At 42.4% G+C, this 26,410-nt stretch overlaps 1 protein-coding gene across 1 annotated transcript in view; it reads right to left on the bottom strand.

Annotated features, from left to right (window-relative positions):
* Nucleotides 1-3,126: 3,126 nt before the first annotated feature.
* LOC132628710 (uncharacterized) overlaps nt 3,127-26,410 on the bottom strand; it is a 33,962-nt gene continuing 10,678 nt past the window's right edge. The window contains exons 7-12 of the mRNA XM_060344475.1: nt 25,867-25,991; nt 25,090-25,776; nt 24,174-24,932; nt 23,728-23,823; nt 3,473-3,692; nt 3,127-3,251 (exon numbers count right to left, since the gene is read on the bottom strand). Of these exons, the coding sequence (XP_060200458.1) occupies nt 3,127-3,251; nt 3,473-3,692; nt 23,728-23,823; nt 24,174-24,932; nt 25,090-25,776; nt 25,867-25,991 (2,012 nt within the window). The remainder of the gene's footprint in view (nt 3,252-3,472; nt 3,693-23,727; nt 23,824-24,173; nt 24,933-25,089; nt 25,777-25,866; nt 25,992-26,410) is intronic.

Here is a 26,410-nt window from a genome sequence, read left to right as displayed (position 1 = left end):
CGGTGTTTCATACATACTTGGCAACCAAGGCTCAATGTTATTACTACCTGGCCCTACCAACGCTTCAGGGTTATCCGTACCATCTGCAGATGTGTGCGCGCATTACGTAATTATATACATACATATATATACATCCATATACATATATTCTACCTGGCATTATAAGCTCGGGGTGTCATTATAGTCCTTCATAGGCACATGTGAATATAATAGCCCGTAGGCACCTTTAGCATCATTATTATTACCATCGTCATCACTAACATCATCATTTTCGCTACATCTCTATCTTATACTTACTCGTCAAATGGGGTGCGTGGTACATTCGTAGCACGTATCGAGGATCGTGAGCTTATGAGCTCGGAGTGTCAATCACTTGAATACAACATACTCATATAGAGGATTTAAGAGTTTGGCCAAGGAACCATGCCTTATGAAAGAAGGGTTAGCCTTACATACCTTTGCGTCGGACTATTCTACACTTGCACGCTTCCTTCCAATGCTAGCGTCTATACCCTAATTAATATCATAACAATGGCCATTAGTCATTCACATTATACACATTATTTAGATTCCTTAATTTGCCTCTAATTCACCCATATTCATGGTCATAACATCCAACTTCGTCCATTCGTCTGAAGTGTCTAGTTCATGATCTTAGTACCATTTATAATACATTCATATCACAACACAACAACATTCATGATTCAATTCAAACTATTCCTCAAAATGCCACTATTCATCATTCATGACCTACTTGACCATATTTTCTACAATCCATGTATTTCAACTATTCAATACCTTAATCATCATGTAAAAATCATGAATCTTACCTTAGAAGTTGTAGGAACAAGCTTTGGTTAATAATACTCCACTTTGAGCAAAACCCTAGTTTTTCTCCATTTGCATTTCTTGACTTGAATGGTATTTAATGGCTTCCTTACACTTGCTTCACTTGTTTATGTTGTTGGTGACTTATAATCCTTGAAAACTTATGAAATAAATGTAGAGAGATGATTCTAGAGAGAAGTGGTGTAATGTAGAAAATGAATAAAACAAGTCTTGGTCCTCATATTTAATGAATTGAAATTCTGTGCTGAGGTGTACAGTGGTCGTCCATGGAGGTTTACAGTCCGTATTCCAGTTTACGGACCGTCCCCCGTGGTCGTCTTTAACCTTAAGCAGAACTAGAAACTTTGGCTGCATGCATGGTGATTTACGACCATGGTTTACGGGCCGTAAATCACTTTACGGTCCATCCACCAGGTCGTATTTTACCACTTCTCAACTGGGCAGAAAGTTTGAAACCTTGCATGGCAATTTACGACTGCCAGTTTACGGACCGTATTCCATTTTACGGTCCGTATTTTGCCCTTTACGACCACTGGGCAGTTTTTGCCAACTTTCAACTTTTCACATTTCTCGACTTTTCATTCTAATCTATCTCGTCCATATACGCACATTGCTCATGAAACATTATAAACTCGCACTCCTCGCACACATCACTAGTTCGTTTACTTGCGTACCAACGGAAAATTTTCCGAGGTGTAACATAATTGCAAGTTATGAGGCTTTGGATGCAATTGAAGACCCATGTGGGTATTTTTGCAAAAGAGCCACTTTACGGTCTTTTGGTGTAATAGGCATTAGTATAAATAGTTCTTTTCATCCATTTGGAAGACTTAGCTTGGATATTGTGTGAATTTATATTTTGAGAGATTTAGTTAATAGATAGTTTGTTTGGTTGATTATTGACTAAGTGTAATTTCTTAGTTGTGCATTGAATTACAAGTTCCATTGAATTCATCTTATGTTGCTCATTTGTGGAATCATTTGAGTCCTTTCTTTGAATTCAAATTACTTAGGTTCTTAGGGTTGAATCAAATTGGGAGGGATTGGGTTTGATATACACAATTTTGCCCGTAGATTTACTATCCTTTGGGTCTAGTATCTATCCTTCTATCTCTTCTTTTCCAATTTTTCCAAGCTCCTTTTATTTTCTTTTGTTGTTTTTGAATTCTTAGAGTTTCCTTAGGTTGACTCTTATCACTAGTTGAGTATGCCTTGAAATGGAGATTTGTACCCGAGTATTGAGATGCTAAGTATTTTACCCCGTGTATGGAGGTACTAGCAGGTATTCCATGTATATCACGGGCCTGTAAGTTGAATGGATCAAATTGACGAAATCTGAATAGAATCAGGAAGGTCTGCAGGCACAAGTCACGGTCGACGGACCGTCGATGTGTACCGTCCTTGCGCTTCTGCAATCAGACATTTTCAGGTGTGAGTCGACAGAGCCAGTCGACGGACTGTCGACAGGTCGACCCGCTCGTCGAACCGACTCTCTGGAATTTTCCGGTTTCGGCTATAAATAGACGAAGCATGCTCTTATTTTTCAGATTTCACTTTCTCTTTAAGTCTTGGAAGCTCTAAAATATTCTCTCATCATATTATCATGAATCCAAGGGAAATCAAGGATTAAACACCAAGGATTAGTAAAAAAATCAAGTGTATGGATGCTCACTAGGGTTTGCAGAGATCAAGAAACCCTTTTGTCTTGAAGTAGTGTTTTCTCCAAGTGGAGTATTCTCATCCAAAGTCCATTCCTACATCATCCAAGGTGAGTTTTATGTTCAATTCATGTTTTTTTTTTAAAGAAAACCACCAAAGTGGTGGATATTTATTAATAAAAAGGGACAAAAGTCTGTACAGAACTAGCCAAACAGCTAGTTAGAAAATAACAAGAGACAAAGATGCAGTGAATAAAATATATATAAAACAAAGCTAGAATTCATGTAGTCTTGACTTGCATCCATCTATCTCATCTCCAAGCTCTCACTTGATGAAGTGGATTCAAATCACTTGAAATTTTCTTCAGACTGCAGGTTTGTAGCCTCACGTCTTGTAATTTCCTGCTGCAAATGTAAAAGAACATATCTAATGTGTGCTGTCTTTGGTATATGAGCTGCATTTAGCCTCATCTGTTTAAGTTATCGAGCATGGGGATGAGCATGCATGCCCACTAATACCACCCATCCTGAACTTCTCAAGTAGCTAGACTAGATGCAGGAATAGCAGTCCCACAGCCTTGCATCATACACATGCTAAAGAAAACAATTTATAAGCAAATCAGTTGCTTGATCTAGTGTTTGATGCATATCTGATTCTCAGATTTGGAATCTGAGCCTTATCAATTTTCAATAGTTTCCTAGCCATAGAAGGTAGCTCCTGAAAAGTGTTAAATTGCTGTGTACCTGCAAAATCAAAAACATAGTTAGCTAAAAAATCTGCCAGGCAATTTCCCTCCCTATATATATGCTCCACTTCAACAGTCTGCCCTCTTATCAATCTGTTCATGTCCTTTAAGATCATAATAATACACCATGGAACTTCCCATGTTCCTCTAATGAACATCTTCATGGATAAGGAATCAGTTTCCACCAATAAAGGATACAAATGATGATCCATACAATACTGAATTCCTTGCTTGATGGCCACAGCTTCAGCAACCAAATTTTTCCCATCTGCAATCTTTTGAGCTGCTGCATAACCAGATCACCATTGTCATCTCTAATGCAAAAAGCCACTGGACTAGGACCTGGATTTCCTCTTAAAGCACCATCACTATTGCACTTATACCAACCACTTGCAGGCACTCTCCATGTCACAGTTGTGTACTTCAGGCTTGGTCCAAACTATTCAAAGTAATCTATAATATGAGGCCACTTATGAGGGATGTTCTGCTAAGCTGGATACCTTACTTTGCATAGCAAGTGAATGTTCTGAGAAATTTCATGGTTCACCCTATGCATAGACATTGAACCTCCATGAAGCTTTGTGTTTCTCCATTTCCATATTTTCCACATGATCATTCCTGGTACTACTTTTATGATAGGTTTCAGCTTATAATGATGTCACGACCCAACTCCGTGGGCCGCGACCAGTGTCCGTGCTGGACACCCGTACGTACCCAATAACCCAAACTAGCATATAAACAAAATATACAGATATAGAAGGCAATTGGCGTTACTAATTACCACAGATAAACAGATATAACGCGGGGAAGCCGATAAGGCTATCGCAGAACATATCAACCCAAGACATATACACAACCCACAAGTATGTCTACAAACCTCTACGGAACAATAACAGAATCATAAGACGGGACAGGGCCCCGTCATACCCCTGAATAACATATATATGTACAATAGAAAAAGTCTGTATCAAAATGTAGGCTCCGGACGAGAGAGCACTCCAAGACAGCTGAATCAAATCCTAAACGGGCGGATCAGCAAATCGGTCATCTGTACCTGCGAGGCATGAAACGCAGCCCCCGAAGAAAGGGGGTCAGTACGGAATATGTACTGAATATGTAAAGCCTGGAGTATAGTAATAAAATCATAATCGGAACAGAACGTACAGAAAATGAGTGTAATGTCAAGAATATCAAATGCATATTTACAAAACATAAATAGTGTATGCAAAATCATATGCCATATCCGACCCCCGTCAAGGGACTCGGTGAACCGAACGTGGTCGCCACCCCGACACTGGTGCCACAACACATCATACTCCAGAGTAGGGAATAACTCCGTAACATATCATATCATATCAAATGGCCATATCGTATCGTATCATATCATATCATATCCGAATAGGCGTACATGGCACAGCATACTCCACAACCCATGTACATGTATACCTGCCCCCTCACATCGAGACACGGCCAACAATGCAGTGGAATACGCTTGATAACATATCTTGGCCCGGGCTCAGTGAAGGAAACATTGAGGCATCCACGAGTGGAGTAGTGAGAAACTAAATGCAGTATAAAACATAATACATTTACAAGGGCTCGATGGAATATCTCGATAACAAACCCTAATAATGAAATCGCACGATAATCACAGTGCATGTATTTCGGATACCACAATAGGTTACGTAAAAATAATTTTGTTTTGGAATTGTTTCCATGTTCCAAAATAGTTTATAAGACTCAATGGAATATTTAAAACAATTGTGGTTTAGTAGTTAGAAGGGTAGCTAAAACTTTCCCTTTTGAAATCGCTTGAAAATAAGTCAATACACAATAGGAGAGGAATTAGGAATAGTGGGCCCACCTCGGGTCAATTGAGGTGGTGGGCTCAAATTATGTACATTAAGCCTATGGAATCATCTATGAAGGTGTTAGGGCAATCTCATATCCTCTTAGGTAATTTATAGGCATTTACACCATTCTTTCAACAAAGCATAGAACATATGATTCAATTCTATTAAATGAAAAAGGGTTAAATTCAAACTTGGATTTCTAGGAATAGAATCGTCCCCGAGGCTCGTATCTAAACCTATTAGGTCTAAGACTGTCACGACCCAGCCCCGTGGGCCGCGACTGGCACCCTACCTGGGTACCCAGACCGAATCACACGTTCATTTTCAAATCCAAACTTATTTCATAATTTTTCGAAATCATATCGAACATAATTTATATCGAGTATGTCTTAAGCGGTCGTGCCAAATCAAAATATCATATCAAATACAAACTGAGCGGCGGAATGGACATCGCCGGTCAAAAGTGCAAATATAAGCATAAGGGCCATTTGGGGCCGGCATAACAAACAGACCGCCTTAAGACCAGAAAACGGAATCAGACAAACATACATAGGACCCTCGCCCCACATATATGACTACAGGCCTCTACGAACTCAAAACAAAGACATATGGCGAGACAGGGCCCCGCCGTACCCAAATAGTCAAATATACCAAATATATACAAAGCAAAAAGAGTCTGTACCAAAAGTGGACTCCGGATCAAATAGGAGAACTCCGGAATAGCAAGAAGTGAAGCCTACTGCGGAGGATCACCGATATCTGCACCTGCGGGCATAAAACGCAGCCCCCGAAGAAAGGGGGTCAGTACGAAATATGTACTGAGTATGTAAAGCACGGAGTACAGAAATATGGATCAAAACTGAAAGTAAATCAAATGTCAAAGTGGAGTACAAATGGGTAGATCAAAATCTATATCGAAATCATATACTTATACATAATGCAATAAATCATGCAAACGCTTAGGAACGTGGTCGCCACTCCGACGCTGGCGCCACACACAGCATAACACCATAAGGTTTCAAATCTCCGTACATCCCCGAACACAAGCATAATCATAGGTGAGCGTATCGCATCACAAGCCATATCACAGCATAACTCCGAACGGAACCCGACCCTATGGCGAAGCCTCGGGAACCGTAACACAGCATACAGCCGAATTGTCATAAGGCGCACGAATCAAAACCGGCCCGGGAACCGGTGAACGAAGTCATAATAAGGCACGAGCGGAGTCGTGAGCAAACCAATGCAATTCGTACTTCAGAATAGTTTTCCAAAACGAAGTAAACCCATAAGTCATATCATAATGCAAAATAGTCGGGTACTTAGCCGATATAAAGTTTCATTTCACAAAACATTTCCAAATAGTACGTATAGCTCAAAACGTAACTTAGCGTATTATAATGTTCAAAATACATCTCATAGGAGGGAATTTCACAATCGAAAGTATCGTATCCAACTTTATTCACAAAGATAGCCCAATAAGGCAAATAGGGCGTTTCAGGGTAGCGGGCCCACCTCGAGTCAAAGTGAGGTGGCGAACTTATCTTTACGAACATTTATATGCCAAAGGTCATACATGGTCGTTTCTAGGTTACGCGACCACATTTCGATAGGTTTCGGACGAGCGGTGGCATTCTAGCCAAAATAGAGCCCTTAGGCTTCAATCGAATTGAATGGATAGTAACTTTTCTGTGGATCGGGTTTCGAGGAGCAGAAATGCTCCGGAAGTTCTCATATTCGTCTAACACACTAAGCTATGCCAAATGAAGGAGTGGGAAGCTTTACATACCTCACAGACGTCGTAAGCTCTCCCGAAAGTCCAGTCCCGTTTCGTCAAAAATCTGCAAATGGTCAAAGTTACCAATTGAGATTCTTAGGCTTAAAAATGCCTTTAACTGCAATTTTGCCTACCGAAATTTCGGCAGCGTTTCCCCTATAAATCTAACATCCCCGAGGCTTAGCTCGGCTCAAAATACATCAATCACAACAGCCCACACGTCAGCAAACAACACAAACAACAATCAAGCCATTCTAGCTTTAAAGTTCTACTTTATTACCTAAGTTGGCAACTTTCATTCAAACTTCCAAAATTCCAATTCTATATCTACCTATTTGTATTCATTCCCACATTCAAACTTATACAACCACATTCTAATTACAATTCAAATCATACACGAACTTGCACCAAAATCAATTATTTCCCTAAGTCTTCAAAACATCCAAAAATGCACTACGAACATTCTAACTCGCATTGTTTCATTCCGAATTCGCCAACATCGTTATAGATTCATATTTAAAGTCTATAGCACCTAAAATATACATTGCTATACATAAAGATACCAAGGATATACACTTTCCGATAATATCCGAATTCGTTTTCCACCGCCAATTTACTTCAACAATCAATCATTTACGACATAAGGGTCACAACAACACATTATACCAACTTAAACAAGATCAATTCAAATCATTTTGTCTCTCTATGGCTCACGGCCAACAACCAACTTACACACACACCCATAGCTTTCTATTTAAATCAAAATTACGGGATTCCCATCTATTCTCAATCCTTAACACATTCATATCAATTCTATAACATAAAAGGGGCAAAATTCTTACCTTTCCTTGAAACCCCGACTTGTCGCAAACGTCGTTCTTACGCCAAACTAATTATACTCCGATGAAGAGGGCCTTGAGTACTTCACAAATATGTGAAAACTTGGATTTTTGGATCACTAATCAAACTTGGAAATTTTTCTTTCTCTCTTCTTTGTGGGTTCGGCCGAAACCCCTTTGGGGTGGTTCTTGAAATTTTTTGTTGGTTTTTTTTTTTTTAAAGGTAAGTCTAAGTGTTGGCATGGATATATATATCCTTTTAAGGGTCATGTGCTATGCACATGACCTCAACTTAATGGGTTTGGGCTTGCCAAGGCCGGCCACCCTTCCAAAACCTTTGGGCTTTATTTTGTATTAAATTTTCTTGGCCCAATTCGAGAAAAGTCCCGTTTTGTAATTCCCGAAACTAATTTCCGAAATTCCAAATTTATTCTCGGCCTTTCCCGAGGTATTGACATTAATAATTCCATAACCAACATAATCATATTCACTAAAATCAAACTATGTCCTTATAACACACAAGTCGTAATTATTTCTCGATTTCCAATTATACGAAAACACGGGACATAACATTCTCCCCCCCTTAAGAACATTCGTCCCCGAATGTTAAATTAATCTTATAAGGTCTTATGATCAAGGCAGGAGTGTCCCTTTTTAATAATGACATACATAATTCATTTTATCAATCAACACAACAAACTGAAAAAGAAATTAGATTACCTGTGGATGTCGGAAACAAGTGGGGATATTTCTTCTTCATCTCGTCCTCCGCCTCCCAAGTCATCTCCTCCCGATTATTGTTGCGCCACAGGACTTTGACGGAGGGCACTTCTTTAGTGCGTAGTCTCCGCACCTGTCGATCCAGAATAGATACAGGCTGCTCGTCATAAGATAACTGCTCCGTCACCTGAATGTCATCTACTGGGAATATCCTGGCAGGATCACCAATACATTTCCGCAACATAGACACATGAAACACCGGGTGTACGGCCTCCAAGTCGGATGGTAAGTCTAGCTCATAGGCGACCTCGCCTATCTTTCGCACGATCTGATACGGTCCAATGTACCGGGGGCTCAACTTACCCTTTTTACCGAATCTCATGACACCCTTCATGGGCGACACCTTCAGGAATACCCAGTCGCCAATCCGGAACTCTAACGGTCGACGTCGCCTATCTGCATAAGCTTTCTGTCGACTCTGAGCAGCCAATAATCGTTCTCGAATAAGCTTTACCTTATCTACAGCCTCCTGGATCACATCTGGCCCAATCAACTTAGTCTCGCCCACGTCAAACTAGCCAATAGGAGACCTTCATCTCCTGCCATAAAGGGCCTCGTACGGAGCCATCTGAATGCTGGAGTGATAAGTGTTATTATAGGCAAACTCAATAAGCGGCAAATGATCATCCCAGCTGCCCCTGAAATCAATAACGCAGGCCCGCAACATATCTTCGAGCGTCTGAATAGTGCGCTCGGCCTGCCCGTCGGACTGAGGGTGAAAAGCTGTACTGAGGCTCACCTGAGTCCCTAATCCCTCCTGAAATGACCTCCAGAAATTAGCTGTAAACTGGGTACCTCGGTCAGTAATAATAGATATAGGGACTCCGTGAAGTCTGACTATCTCTCTGATATACAATCTGGCATAGTCCTCAGCCGAATAAGTAGTCCGAACCGGAATGAAATGGGCTGATTTCGTCAGCCTGTCAACAACAACCCAGATAGAGTCGTACCTGCGTGGCGTGCGCGGTAATCCAACAACGAAATCCATATTAATCATCTCCCATTTCCAGGCTGGAATTTCCATCTCCTGTAATAATCCACCGGGCTTCTGATGCTCGATCTTAACTTGCTGGCAGTTCGGGCACTGACTAACAAACTCAGCAATATCTTTCTTCATGCCGTCCCACCAATACAAACACCTGAGGTCCCGATACATTTTAGTGGAACCAGGATGAACAGAATACCGTGCATTATGGGCCTCGCCCATAATCTGCCGCCGTAAGCCCGCAACGTCCGGTACACAGAATCTGCCGTCATATAATAATACTCCGTCAGGCGAGATCTCAAACTGAGTCTTTGATTTACTAAGGGCCACATCTCTGTACTGAATCAAAAGAGGATCCTCAAACTGGCGCTGCTTTACCTCCTGAATAATAGATGACTCAGCAACTGGACGAACAGAAATCCCAGAATCTCCAGAATCCACCAAACGAACCCCGAGGCTGGCCAGCTGATGAATATCGCGAACCAAATCCCTCTTATCAGATGGAACATCAGCCAGACTGCCTACGGACTTGCGGCTAAGCGCATCAGCTACCACGTTGGCTTTCCCTGGGTGGTACAGAATATCGACGTCGTAATCCTTTAGTAACTCAAGCCATCTCCGCTGCCGCAAATTTAGTTCCTTCTGCCTAAAAATATACTGGAGACTCTTATGGTCCATATAGATATCAACATGGACCCCATATAAATAATGCCGCCAAATCTTCAAAGCATGAATCACCGCGGCCAACTCAAGATCATGAGTGGGATAGTTTTTCTCGTGCGGTCTGAGCTGCCGGGAAGCATAGGCTATGACTCGACCGTGCTGCATCAATACACATCCGATCCCAATACCAGAGGCGTCACAATAGACAACATACCCGTCAGATCCCTCTGGAAGAGCCAGAACTGGTGCTGTAATCAATCTCTCCTTCAGCATCTGAAAGCTGCGCTCGCAGGCATTCGACCACTGGAATTTTGCTGCTTTCTGGGTAAGCCTCGTCAGTGGTGCTGAAATAGAAGAGAAATCCTCCACGAACCTGCGGTAATACCCAGCCAATCCAAGAAAACTACGCACCTCTGTCGGTATAGTAGGCCTGGGCCAATTCTGCACAGCCTCAATCTTCTGCGTGTCGACCCGAATACCGTCTGCGCCGACAATATGGCCCAAGAATGCCACAGAAGTCAACCAGAACTCACACTTAGAGAATTTTGCATATAACTTCTGCTGGCGGAGGATGCGAAGTACCTTCCTCAAATGATCTGAATGCTCCTCGGCTGATCGCGAGTAAATTAGGATATCATCAATAAACACAATAACAAACATATCCAGGAAAGGCCGAAATACCCGGTTCATCAGATCCATAAATACTGCTGGAGCATTAGTCAGCCCGAAAGACATAACTCTGAACTCATAATGCCCGTACCGAGTCCTGAAAGCAGTCTTCGGGATATCTGACTCCCGTACTCGCACCTGATGGTAACCAGAACGCAGATCTATCTTTGAAAAATATCTAGCACCCTGCAGCTGGTCAAACAAATCATCAATCCGGGGAAGGGGATATTTATTCTTAACAGTCACCTTATTCAGCTGCCGGTAGTCGATACACATCCGCAATGACCCATCTTTCTTTCTGACAAATAGTACCGGCGCTCCCCAGGGTGATGTGCTGGGTCTAATAAAGCCCTTATCCAGCAAATCTTTCAGCTGCTCCTTCAACTCCTTCAACTCAGCTGGTGCCATTCTGTACGGAGGAATAGATATAGGCTGCGTATCCGGCATCAACTCAATAGTAAAATCAATCTCCCGCTCAGGCGGAAGGCCAGGAAGCTCGTCAGGAAAAACATCTGGAAACTCGCTGACGACCGGAACAACCAAATGATAGATATACCCCTTCTGGATCATCTTCTTAGCCTTGAGGTATGAAATAAACTTACCCCTCGGCGATGTTGTAGATCCGAACCACTCTATGACTGGTTCCCCTGGAAACTGAAAACGGACTACCTTTTTCTGGCAGTCGACATTAGCATAACAGGAAGACAACCAGTCCATGCCCATAATGACGTCAAACTCAAGCATGTCTAACTCTATCAAATCAGCCTTAGTGCTACGATCGTAAATGGTCACAGAACAATCCTTATAAATCTGTCTCGCTATAATAAAATCCCCAACTGGCGTAGCTACCTCAAATGGTTCTATAGGCTCAGACACTATCCCAATCTTACTAGCAACGAGCGGGGAAATATATGATAAAGTAGAGCCAGGGTCAATCAATGCATACACAGATCTGGAGAAAACCAGCAATGTACCTGTGACGACGTTTGGCGAAGCCTCCTGATCCTGGCGGCTGGCCAAAGCATATATGCGGTTCGAGGGACCGCTAGAACCTGAAGTGCCACCGCGGCCTCGACCGCGTCCTGCCGGTGCTGAAATACCTCGCCCTCCAGGGCGTGCAACTGATGGAGCAGAAGAAGAACCGGCGGCTGACCCTGTCTGCTGAGCAGCACTACCAGAACCGCTAGCCAATGGACAATCTCTCATAAAGTGGCCCTGACCACCACACGAAAAGCAAGCTCCAGTCGCTCGGTAACACTCCCCGGGATGAGACTTCCCGCAATGAGGACATCGGGGTCTGGGTGGTCTGGCCTGGCTGGGACCCCTGGGTACCTGTGAACCTGCCACTCTGGAGCTCTGACCGGCCCCATACGGTCCTGTACTATCGAATCTCCGGCTGCCTGACTGAGTACCCCGGCCGGAGGGAGGAAAATGCCTGTCTGACGGCTGCTGCTGAGGCTGTCCGCCTCGAGAATCTCCAGCATAACCTGCGGACCTAGCCCTCTTGGGCGGCCTCCTATCTCGATCTCTACCAGAATGATCAGACCTGTGACGATCCTCCATACCCATCGCATAGGCCTGAAGTCGAGCAATGTCCATATCTGTCTGCAATGACACTGCCATGCAGCCGTCAATCAAATACCGATCCAATCCCATGACATATCTGTGCATCCGATCGGTCATGTCTGCTACCACGGCCGGTGCATATCGGGCCAGAGAATCAAACTCAAGGTTATACTCGCGAACACTCCGACCCCTCTGCTGCAGACGTAAGAATCGATCAGCCCGTGCCCGCCGTAACTATGGTGGCAAAAAGTGGCGGGTGAATGCTGTCACAAACTGATCCCAAGTGGCTGGAGGGGCACCCTCTCCTCTAGACAGCTCCCAAGTCTCGTACCAGTGGGTAGCCACATCTCGAAGCCTGTGCGAAGCCAGCTCAACTGACTCGGTCTTTGAAGCCCTGACCAAGTCCAGTGAGCGTCGCATCCCCCGAATGAAGTCGTGGGGGTCCTCGTCGGGCTTAGACCCGAAGAACTCTGGAGGGCCACATAGCAATAACTCCCGAACTCTCAGGCTGTCCCGCCTGTCATCATCATCGTCGTCCCTCCGCCCGCGCCTGCGAGCCTGTCCTGCTACCAGTGTAGTCAACAGCTGTACAGCCTCCCTCAGGGTCCTATCCTCCGCCCCTGGCTGAGGAGCTGGAGTCTCAGGTGCGGGTACACGGACCTCTGGAGCTGCTGAAGGTCCTGCTCCAGGCTGTACTAGTGGGGGTGTAGCAGACCCCTCAGAATGAGGCACATCCTCAGGCAAATCATAGACACGAGCCCGAGTAGCTCGCTGTGCCTGGCTAGTCTCTCCAATCCTCGCCTTGCCCTTCTGGGCCGCCGTTGCCTTCTTCGGAGGCATCACTGTAACCACAAAGGTGAGTCAGATCATAATCATCCTAATAGCACAGCTCTATCGCACGATCTAAGATTTCAAAGAAGGTAACATCCTAAATGCCCTGTAGCTTCCCGTTTATAGATGTGGTGCACAACACATCGATAAACAAGACTCTACGAGACACGGCCTGTAGACATTCCGAGGACAAACTGCTCTGATACCACTTTTGTCACAACCCAGCCCCGTGGGCCGCGACTGGCACCCTACCTGGGTACCCAGACCGAATCACACGTTCATTTTCAAATCCAAACTTATTTCATAATTTTTCGAAATCATATCGAACATAATTTATATCGAGTATGTCTTAAGCAGTCGTGCCAAATCAAAATATCATATCAAATACAAACTGAGCGGCGGAATGGACATCGCCGGTCAAAAGTGCAAATATAAGCATATGGGCCATTTGGGGCCGGCATAACAAACAGACCGCCTTAAGACCAGAAAACGGAATCAGACAAACATACATAGGACCCTCGCCCCACATATATGACTACAGGCCTCTACGAACTCAAAACAAAGACATATGGCGAGACAGGGCCCCGCCGTACCCAAATAGTCAAATATACCAAATATATACAAAGCGGACTTATAACACACAAGTCGTAATTATTTCTCGATTTCCAATTATACGAAAACACGGGACATAACACAGACATGCCAAGAGAAGGAAAGGTAAAGCTTTACATACCTTATACGCTCCTTATGCCTCTCCATACTCAATTCCTGTTTCCTCCAAAATCTACAATTGGTCATAATTACCAAATATCAATTACAAGCCTTTAGGAATTCAATCTTAACTCATACTTGTCTACAGAAATTTGGGCAGCATCTCCCCGATACATACAGCATCCCCGAGAATTTAACTCGTCCAAAATGTCAACAACAACAACCACAACAACACCAACAACATCAACAATCTAATTAAAACGCATTCTAGCATGAATAGTATTCCTTTCTAAATAGTGCGACAACTCCTAATCTAACTTCGCACTTCCAATCCAATATCAATGTTTTCATAGTCATTTACTAATCAAGATCATTCCAATACAATTCATAAGCATTTCATATCCTTCTACAAAATATTTACAAAATATACAAAAATTCCACCAAAACCATAATTTATCCGAAAATTCTAATCTTCGACATAAATATTCATAACACATTTTCATCTTCCAATTTCATTAACAATAATCATAATTCGCACCTTAACAATTTCATTTTCATCATTACATAAATCTACCATAAAATCACAAAACTTCCCATAACAATTTAACAACCAATCTTTCATGCTAATATGGACTAGCATTCTTCCATTGACACCACAAGGCTACAACAACACAATTAACATCATAAATAAAATTGGTTCATCCTTCTACACATACATGCACACCCACGGCTCACCCCCCTCATTTCCAACTTCAACCAAAACCTTTAAACTTTCATTTCCAATGTAGAGTTCACAACAACCACAACTAGAATACTACATAAAATTAACTCATTTTTGCCTACACAACAACACATGCACACAGCTATATATATATGTATATTCATCATGCAACTTCCATATTTTCATGAATTCTTCTCCTTTCTACATTCCACAACATAAATAAAACCTTCATAACACATAAAATGGAATTAATTCTTACCTTTTCTTCCTAGCTTCTTCACTTGACCCAAGTGCCAAATCTACGAAACAAGCGACTTATCTCCCGAAATAACTACACCACGTTGTAGAGGACCCTTGAATTAGTAGAAATACCACAAGAAAAAAAAATTTGAAGCAAGATTTTAAGGGGCAAAATTTATGGGTCTTGGCCGAATGGCCCTTTTTTTGTGGTGTTCTTGCTCTTATTTTTCTCCTTTCTCAACTTGTCTTGAAAGTTCTAATAGATGAAGCTAATTTAATCACATGGAAATTATTTAAGAGTCATGGGTTTGGGCTAGACATATGGCCGGCCACCCATGCTCCATTTGGGCCTCATCTTTTTTTTTTTTTTTTTGAATTTTTCTAGCCCAATTAATTGTGGCCCATTTTGTAGTTCCCGAAATTAATTTCCAGAATTCCTGATTTTTGCCCCTCACCTTTCTCGCTATTTCCACATTAATGTTTCATGAAAAACACACACGTATTAGATAAAATCAAACATGGCCTTATTTCTTTCAAGCCCAAATTATTTCAATTTTTTCCAAGTAGACAAAAACACGGGTTATAACATCCTCCCCCCCCCCCCCTTTTGAACATTCGTCCTCGAATTGTAAATTAATCTTATAGGGTCTTGTAAGTATTTTTGGGGAAAGTTCCTTATATGGGCAGCACATACAACTTATTCATTAATCGGTATAACCAGTTACGGAATTTAAATTACCTGTAGACATAGGAAACAGGTGAGGGTACTTCTTCTTCATTTCCTTTTCAGCTTCCCAGGTCATCTCCTCCCTGTTATTGTTCCGCCACAATACCTTAACGGAAGCTACATCTTTATTGCGCAATCTCCTCACCTGGCGATCCAGAACGGCTATAGGTTGCTCTTCGTAAGACAGTTCCTCCGTCACTTGAATATCATCTACTGGAAATATTCTGGAAGGATCACCAACACATTTGCGGAGTATAGATACATGAAATACCGGATGTACTGCTTCCAGATCAGATGGTAGATCTAGCTCGTAGGCGACATTCCCAATCTTTCGAACAATCATATAAGGCCCAATATATCGCGGACTGAGCTTTTCCTTTTTACGAAATCGCATTACGCCCTTCATAGGCGACACCTTCAGAAATACCCAATCACCAACCTGGAACTCCAAAGGTCCACGTCGTTTATCAGCATATGACTTCTGTCGACTCTGGGCTGCTAATAACCGCTCTCGAATGAGTTTCACCTTGTCAACCGCCTGCTGGACTATATCTGGGCCGATTAATTCAGTTTCGCCAACATCGAACCAGTCGATTGGTGACGTGCATTTTATGCCATACAAAGCCTCGTACGGTGCCATCTGGATACTGGAATGGTAGCTGTTGTTATAAGCAAACTCAATCAGCGGCAGGTGATCATCCCAGCTCCCTCTGAAATCGATAACACAGGCCCGCAACATGTCATCTAACGTCTGTATAGTGCACTCGGCCTGCCCGTCGCTCTGAGGATGAAATGATGTGCTCAGACTCACCTAAGTTCCCAATCCCTCCTGAAATGATCTCCAGAAATTCGTTGTAAACTGGGCACCTCTGTCAGTGATAATAGATATAGAAACTCCGTGAAGTCTTACTATTTCTTTAATATATAGTCTGGCATAATCCTCAGCTGAATAAGTAGTTCTGACTGGAAGAAAATGGGCTGATTTTGTCAGCCTATCAACAATAACCCATATGGAGTCATACTTCCGTGGAGTGCGAGGCAAACCTGTAATTAAGTCCATATTAATTATCTCCCACTTCCAGGTCGGAATTTCCATTTCTTGTAACAGTCCACCCGGCTTTTGATGTTCAATCGTAACCTGCTGACAATTTGGGCACTGGGCAACGAACTCTGCGATGTCCCGTTTCATGCCATCCCACCAATACAAACATCTGAGGTCATGATACATTTTCGTCGATCCCGAATGAACAGAATACCGGGCATAGTGTACTTCGCTCATAACCTGCTGTCGTAGCCCTGCAACATTAGGTACACACAATCTGCCTCGATATAGCATTATTCCGTCTGGTGTAAACTCGAATGGAGTCTTCTCCTTTTCGTGGGATGTGTCTCTGTACTGTACTAAAATAGGATCTTAATATTGGTGCCGCTTTATGTCTTCCCTAATAGATGATTCAGAAACCCCTCGGACAGAAATCCTCGTACCTCCAGAATCGGCCAGACGAACTCCAAGATTTGCCAGCTGATGAATATCACGTACTATCTCTTTCCTCTCTGGTTGCAAATCTGCCAAACTACCCATAGACTTGCGACTGAGTGCATCTGCTACAACATTAGCCTTTCCCGGATGATACAGAATATCAATATCATAGTCTTTCAACAGCTCCAGCCACCTCTTCTACCGCAAATTCAGCTCCTTCTGCTTAAATATTTACTGGAGACTCTTGTGATCTATATATATATATCAACATGGTCGCCGTATAGATAGTGTCTCCATATTTTCAAAGCATGGATCACCGCTGCTAGCTCTAAATCATGGGTAGGATAATTTCTTTCATGCTTTTTGAGCTGCCGGGAAGCGTAGGATATAACTCTGCCATGCTGCATTAATACACAGCCTAACCCAACGCCGGAAGCATCACAATAAATAACATACCCATCTGGTCCCTCTGGAAGAGTCAGAACTGGGGCTGTAGTCAACTTCTCCTTCAGCAACTGGAAGCTTCGCTCGCAAGTATCAGTCCATTGGAACTTGGCTCTCTTCTGAGTTAGCCTCGTTAAAGGCACTGAAATCGAAGCAAACTTTTCCACAAATCTTCTGTAATAGCCCGCTAATCCCAGAAAACTGCGTACCTCAGTGGGCGTCGTAGGTCTAGGCCAATTCTTTACGACCTCAATCTTCTGTGTGTCCACCCGGATGCCATCAGCTGCAATATATGTCCCAAGAATGCCACTGAAACCAGCCAAAATTCACACTTGGAGAATTTTGCATATAGCTTCTGATGCCGAAGTACCCCAAGTATCGCTTTCAGATGATCTGCGTGTTCCTCCTCTGACCGTGAGTAAACCAGAATATCATCAATAAATACAATCACGAACATATCCATGAATTGTCTAAATACCCGATTCATCAGATCCATGAATACCGCTGGAGCATTACTCAGCCCAAAAGACATCACTCTGAATTCATAAAGCCCATATCGGGTCCGGAATGCTGTGTTAGGAATATCAGCCACTCGTACCTGCACCTGGTGGTAACCGGACCGCAGATCTATCTTCGAAAAACACTTAGCGCCCTGCAACTGATCAAACAAATCATCAATTCTGGGGAGGGGGTATTTATTCTTTATGGTTACCTTATTTAGCTGCCGATAATCAATACACATACGCAGCGACCCGTCTTTCTTTCTTACAAATAATACCGGGGCTCCCCAAGGTGAGGTGCTAGGTCTGATGAAACCTTTTTCTAATAAATCCTTCAGCTTCTCTTTCAATTCTTTTAATTCTGCAGGTGCTATTCTGTACGGGGGAATAGATATAGGCTGAGTATCTGGCAACACATCAATAGTGAACTCTATCTCTCGCTCCGGAGGAAGACCTGGATGTTCATCTGAGAATACATCTGGAAATTCATTGACCACTGGGACTAACTGAAGAGTCGGTGCTTCTGCTTTCAAGTCTTGTACCCGAACCAGATGATAAATATACCCTTTTCTGATCATCTTCCTCGCCTTAAGGTATGAAATAAACTTACCTTTCGGCGATACTGTATTACCTACCCACTCTATAACTGGTTCCCCGGGAAATTGGAAGCGAACCACCTTTTTCTGGCAATCAACGTTAGCATAACAGGAAGCTAGCCAATCCATGCCCAAAATAACATCAAATTCAATCATATCTAACTCCACCAGATCTGCCTTATTATCTCGGCCACATATAATTACAGAACAATCTTTATATACCTGTCTCGCTATAATAAAGTCCCCAATTGGTGTAGCTACTTCAAATTGCTCTATAGGTTCGGGCGTTATACTAATTTTACTAGCGACGAGAGGAGAAATATATGACAAGGTAGGACCTGGATCAATCAATGCATATACAGACCGAGAGAAGACCAATAATGTACTTGTAACCACATTTGGCGATGCCTCCTGATCCTGGCGGCTGGCCAAAGCGTAAATGCGGTTCGAAGGACCGCTAGTACTGGAAACTCCACCACAGCCTCTGCCGCGACCTGCTGGTGCTGGTGTACCCTGCCTCGTATGGCGCATATCCACCGAAGAAGATGATGACCCCGCGGCTGATCCGGTAGGCTGCGCTGCACCTCCCAAATTACCCTTATACGGGCACTCTCTCACAGTATCGCCCTGGCAGCCACAAGAAAAACAAGCACCTGTAGCACGGTAGTACTCTCCAGGGTGGTACCTCCCACAATGAGAACACTGAGGCCTGGGTGGCCTCGTCTGACCGGAACTCCTGTCTACCCGCGAACCTGAAGCCTTGGAGCTCTGGCCTGTTCCTGAATACCATGGGCTATCAAATCTCCTGCCCGAGAATTGTGGAGGTGTGCTCTGTGCCGGCTGGGAAGAATGTCTGCTAGACTGCTGCTGCTGCTGAGGCTGCCTACTGCGAAACTCCCCAGAATACCCAGCTGATCTGGCCCTCTTGGGCTGCCTCCGGTCCTGACTCCTGTCAGGCTGATGCCCCTTATGCCGGTCCTCCATACCCTGGGCGTGCGCCTGTATACAGGCAATATCTATCCCGGGCTGAGCGGCCATCACCAGACAACTATCGACCAAATAACGGTCCAGCCCCATAAAATACCGTTGCATCCTATCAGTCATAGTAGCTACCATGACAGGTGCATATCTGGCCAATGAGTCAAACTCCAGACTATAATCTCGGACGCTGCGGCCCCTCTGTCTCAGCAATAAAAATTTGTCGGCCCTAGCCCGCCGTAGCTCCGGAGGCAGAAAGTGGCCAAGAAAAGCCTCAGTAAACTCGTCCCATACTGCTGGGGGAGCGCCGTCGCCTCTGGATAACTACCAGGACTCATACCAATTAGCTGCTACATCGTGCAACCGATATGAAGCCAACTCAACTGATTCGGTCGCAGAAGCCTTAATCAACCGTAACGTATGCTGCATCTGCTTGATAAACTCCTGGGCGTCCTCTTCGGGCTTTGTCCCGAAGAACTCTGGAGGATTACAAGTCAGGAACTCACGGGCCCTCGAACTATCATGTCTGTCTGCACGATCACCCCAAAGTCTGTGCCTATGAACCTGCCCTGCTATCAACCTGGTCAACCACTGGACCGCATCCCTCATGGCCCCATCCTCCGCCCCTAGCTGTGGAGCTGGAGGCTCGGGCACTGGAACTCCGGGAGCTGGCGGTGGAGCCGCCCCCTGATCTGCAGCTGCTGCTGCTCCAATCCCCTCTGGTGGTGGCGGTGTAGAGGAGCCCTCTGACTGGGGCATAATCTCGGCACGGGCCCTAGTAATCCTCTGGGCCTGGCTAGTCTCCCCTGCTGCTACTGACTTGGCCTTCTGGGCCGCTGTCGCCTTTTTCGGAGGCATGGCTGAAAACATGACAATTTGTTACGGAGAAGTCATCCTGATAATATAGCTCTATCGCACGATCTAAGATAAGAAAGAAGGGTAGCATCCTAAATGTCCTGTAGCCTCCTGTTTATAGATGTGGTGCACAACACATCGATAAACAGGACTCTACTATACACGGTCTGTAGACACTCCGAGGACGAACCGCTCTGATACCACTTTTGTCACGACCCAACCCCGTGGGCCGTGACTAGTGTCCGTGCTGGACACCCGTACGTACCCAATAACCCAAACTAGCATATAAACAGAATATACAGATATAGAAGGCAATTGGCTTTACTAATTACCACAGATAAACAGATATAACGCGGGGAAGCCGATAAGGCTATCGCAGAACATATCAACCCAAGACATATACACAACCCACAAGTATGTCTACAGACCTCTACGGAACAATAACAGAATCATAAGACGGGACAGGGCCCCGTCATACCCCTGAATAACATATATATGTACAATAGAAAAAGTCTGTACCAAAATATATGGTCCGGACGAGAGAGGACTCCAAGACAGCAGAATAAAATCCTAAGCGGGCGGATCAGCAAATCGGTCGTATGTACCTGCGCGGCATGAAACGCAGCCCCCGAAGAAAGGGGGTCAGTACGGAATATGTACTGAATATGTAAAGCCTGGAGTACAGTAATAAAATCATAATCGGAACAGAACGTACAGAAAATGAGTTTAATGTCCAGAATATCAAATGCATATTTACAAAACATAAATACTGTATGCAAAATCATATGCCATATCCGACCCCCGTCAAGGGACTCGGTGAATCGAACGTGGTCGCCACCCCGACACTGGCGCCACAACACATCATACTCCAGAGTAGGGAATAACTCCATAACATATCATATCATATCATATGGCCATATCGTATCATATCATATCATATCATATCATATCAGAATAGGCATACATGGCACAGCCTACTCCACAACCCATGTACATGTATACCTGCCCCCTCACATCGAGGCACGGCGAACAATGCAGTGGAATACGCCTGATAACATATCCTGGCCCGGGCTCAGTGAAGGAAACATTGAGGCATCCACGAGTGGAGTAGTGAGAAACTAAATGGAGTATAAAACATAATACATTTACAAGGACTCGATGGAATATCTCGATAACAAACCCTAATAATGAAATCGCACGATAATCACAGTGCATGTATTTCGGATACCACAATAGGTTACGTAAAAATAAATTTTTCTGGAATCGTTTCCATGTTCCAAAATAGTTTATAAGACTCAATAGAATATTTAAAACAATTGTCGTTTAGTAGTTAGAAGGGTAGTTAAAATGTTCCCTTTTGAAATCGCTCGAAAATAAGTCAATACACAATAGGAGAGGAATCGGGAATAGTGGGCCCACCTCGGGTCAATTGAGGTGGTGGGCTCAAATTATGTACATTAAGCCTATGGAGTCATCTATTGAAGGTGTTAGGGCAATCTCATATCCTCTTAGGTAATTTATAGGCGTTTACACCATTCTTTCAACAAAGCATAGAACATATGATTCAATTCTATTGAATGAAAAAGGGTTAAATTCAAACTTGGATTTCTAGGAATTGAATCGTCCCCGAGGCTCGTATCTAAACCTATTAGGTCTAAGACATGCCAAGAGAAGTAAAGGTAAAGTTTTACATACCTTATACACTCCTTACGCCTCTCCAAACTCAATTCCCGTTTCCTCCAAAATCTACAATTGGTCATAATTACCAAATATCAATTACAAGCCTTTCGGAATTCAATCTTAACTCATACTTGTCTACAGAAATTTGGGCAGCATCTCCCCTATACATACAGCATCCCCGAGAATTTAACTCGGCCAAAATGTCAACAACAACAACCACAACAACACCAACAACATTAACAATCGAATTAAAACGCATTCTAGCATGAATAGTATTCCTTTCTAAATAGTGCGACAACTCCTAATCTAACTTCGCACTTCCAATCCAATATCAATGTTTTCATAGTCATTTACTAATCAAGATTATTCCAATACAATTCGGAAGCATTTCATATCCTTCTACAAAATATTTACAAAATATACAAAAACTTCACCAAAACCATAATTTATCCGAAACTTCTAATCTTCGACATAAATATTCATAACACATTTTCATCTTCCAATTTCATTAATAATAATCATAATTCGAACCTTAACAATTTCATTTTCATCATTACATAAATCTACCATAAAATCACAAAACTTCCCATAACAATTTAACAACCAATCTTTCATGCTAATATGGACTAGCATTCTTCCATTGACACCACAAGGCTACAACAACACAATTAACATCATAAATAAAATTGGTTCATCCTTCTACACACACATGCACACCCACGGCTCACCCCCCTCATTTCCAACTTCAACCAAAACCTTTAAACTTTCATTTCCAATGTAGAGTTCACAACAACCACAACTAGAATACTACATAAAATTAATTCATTTTTGCCTACACAACAACTCATGCACACGGCTATATATATATGTATATTCATCATGCAACTTCCATATTTTCATGAATTCTTCTCCTTTCTACATTCCACAACATAAATAAAACCTTCATAACACATAAAAAGGAATTAATTCTTACCTTTTCTTCCTAGCTTCTTCACTTGACCCAAGTGCCAAATCTACGAAACAAGCGACTTATCTCCCGAAATAACTACACCACATTGTAGAGGACCCTTGAATTAGTAGAAATATCACAAGAAAAAAAAATTGAAGCAAGATTTTAAGGGGCAAAATTTATGGGTCTTGGCCGAACAACCCTTTTTTGTGGTGTTCTTGCTCTTTTTTTTCTCCTTTCTCAACTTGTCTTGAAAGTTCTAATAGATGAAGCTAATTTAATCACATGGAAATTATTTAAGAGTCATGGGTTGGGATAGCCATATGGCCGGCCACCCATGCTCCATTTGGGCCTCATCTTTCTTTTTTTTTTGAATTTTTCTAGCCCAATTAATTGTGGCCCATTTTGTAGTTCCCGAAATTAATTTCCGAAATTCCCGATTTTTGCCCCTCGCCTTTCTCGCTATTTCCACATTAATGGTTCATGAACAACACACACGTATTAGATAAAATCAAACATGACCTTATTTCTATCAAGCCCAAATTATTTCAAATTTTTCCAAGTAGGCAAAAACACGGGTTATAACAAATTACAATTAGTGTTCCACCATATTTGCACTACTTGTTTCACCTGAGAGCAATTCTTTTGTATACTAGCAGCGCTGCTAAAAACCTTCCAGATATATTGTGCAACTTCACCATTCAGAAATAAATGATCAATGGTTTCCTGCAGCAACAACACCTAGATACTACATTTATTTCAATGCTAACTAGCACCTCATAAACAGGTAGCTTAAACTTCCATAATCTCCATAAGAAAAAGGATATCTTGAAAGGGACCCCTTTTATCAATAGGTGTTTATACATCGTAGAGATATGGGATTTTTGTCTAAGCAGACTCTAGGCACTTGACACAGTAAACTTCCCAAAACTAGTCATCATCCACCATGCCTTGTCCCACAAAGTTGAACTTTCTTTCATCAGAAGCTCCTCTTGAATATAATTAACAATTTCACCTGGAAGTAGTTGTTGTAGCTTATGGACATTTCAATCATTTCCATCTATTAGTTCAGATACATCTTCCACACTTTCATCTACGTCTTGATCAGGTAATGTATAGTACAAGGCTCCTAGTCTTGTCCAGTTGTAAAACCAGACATTTGCAGTTCCACTCTTAGTTTCCCACCATATTTCCTGTTCTATACTATCTCTTGCTTCTAACATTATCTTCCAAACCTGTGTACCTCCCTTCCATTGGACATACTGAGGGTATTGCCTCTTGCAGTATTTGTTCCATAGGTAATTGGCCCATAGTGAGTTTGAGGTTCTAAAATTCCACCATAATTTAGCACATAATGTCTTTGACACATCAAACAAAGATCTGAAGCCCAAACCACCCACCTCCTTAGGAAAAGACATATTAAGCCATGCAGCCCAATGCCTAGATTTGACATCTTCCTTATTACTCCAGAAAAATTTTGCAAAATTTTGATATATTTCCTTGATAACACATTTTAGAGGTTTCATTGCAGATAATAAATGTATAGGAACACTTTGAAGTACACTTAATATCAGCACAACCTTTCCTCCAGGTGATAGTAACCTCTCTTTCCAAGCTTGCAGTTTATCCTTCACCTTTTTAATAAGTTCAGAATAATCTGTTTTCCTCTTCCTAGCATGAGAAATTGGGCATCCTAAGTACACAAATGGAAATGAACCTCTTGAAAATCCTGTAGTTTTTTCCACCCCTTGTACAATATTCTGTGAAACTTTAGAAAAAATGTAAAAGGAACTTTTCCTTTTGTTAATCAGCTGACCAAACACCTTCTCATACTCCTATAACACCTTCATGATCAAGTTTAGTGAATCATTGTCTGCTGAGGCAAATATTATGGTGTCATCTGCATATGCCAAGTGGTTAAGATTGGCATTCCATTTTGGCATCCCATAACCTTTAAACTCGGTGATTTCAAACAAATCATTTTGTCAGCACCTCTGCTGATGAAATGAACAAAGCAGGTGACAAAGGGTCACCTTGCTTGACACCCCTAGTTGAGTGAAAGAAGCCATGAGGGTGACCATTAACTAGCACAGAATACACTGTATTAGCCAACAATCTCCATACTAAGTCCACACTCCTTTCTGCAAACACCATCTTCCTGAGTACCTTCGTTAAAAATAACCATGATACTCTATCATAGGCCTTAGTCATATCAAGTTTCAAAACTACATTTGCAGGTTTTCCTCTCAATCTAATGTCAGAAACAATTTCCTGAGTCAACAAGACATTTTTAATGATGTTTCTCCCTTTAACAAAACCAGACTGATTAACTGAAATGAGCTTAGGAAGAAAATGATCAATATTTTCATGTAACACTCTAGATATTATCTTGTTTATGAAGTTGCTAAGACTTATTGGCCTCATATCAGAAAAAGTCTCAACTTCATTCTTCTTAGGCAACAATACCAGATTTGTGTGTGTTATGGACTTAGGAAGAGTATGGCCCTCAAAGTAAGCCTTCACAACCATATGCACATCAACACTAACTATATTCCAACATGACTGGTAAAACAAACCAGATAAACCATCAGGGCCACTTGCACTATCCCCAGCTAGTTCAAATACAACTTGCCTAACTTCTTCAAGACTTGGAATGCTACAAAATAAATCATTATCCTCCTATGTCACCAGCTTTTGAATATGCTCCAATAATGAAAAATCCCCCTGCTGAGACTCTTGAATGAATTGCTTCTAATAAAAGGAAATTACCTCATCTGCTAGATTGTCAGTCCCTTCAATCCAAGTACCATCAGAGTTTTTTATTCTTTTGATCTGAGTTCTCTTCCTTCTGCCCTTGACTATATTGTGGAAGAATCTTGTATTTCTATCTCCTTCTGCAAAACAGTCAAAACCAGCTTTTTTCTCTAAAATTCTTCCTCATAATGCATATATTTCTGTCACGCCCCGAACCATGGCCTGGGCGTAACACGGCACTCGGGCCTTGCTTGCATGTGTCATAGCGAAGCTAATGGCTTGCTTGCCAACATGGGCATCAAAACAATACAATCTCTATGATGCAATTTAAATGAATCATGAAAGGTAATTTGCGGAATAAAGTCTTAGAATTTTCTCATAACATGAAATATCATGAAAACATAATAGTCTGCCAACATGAAAGCATAGCTGACTCTGTGAACTAATATATGTCTATGAAACCTCTAAAACATGTTTGAATACTAACTACCAGGACATGGCCCTGGACTACCATAAACTGAATACCAATGCAGACTCCATGTTGAACCCCGAGAGGAGT

Source organism: Lycium barbarum, chromosome 2 (genome assembly GCF_019175385.1).
Source record: "Lycium barbarum isolate Lr01 chromosome 2, ASM1917538v2, whole genome shotgun sequence".
Classification (NCBI taxonomy): Eukaryota; Viridiplantae; Streptophyta; class Magnoliopsida; order Solanales; family Solanaceae; genus Lycium; species Lycium barbarum.
The sequence above is the reverse complement of the archived record's forward strand: the minus strand, read 5'-3'. Positions and strand labels throughout refer to the sequence as shown.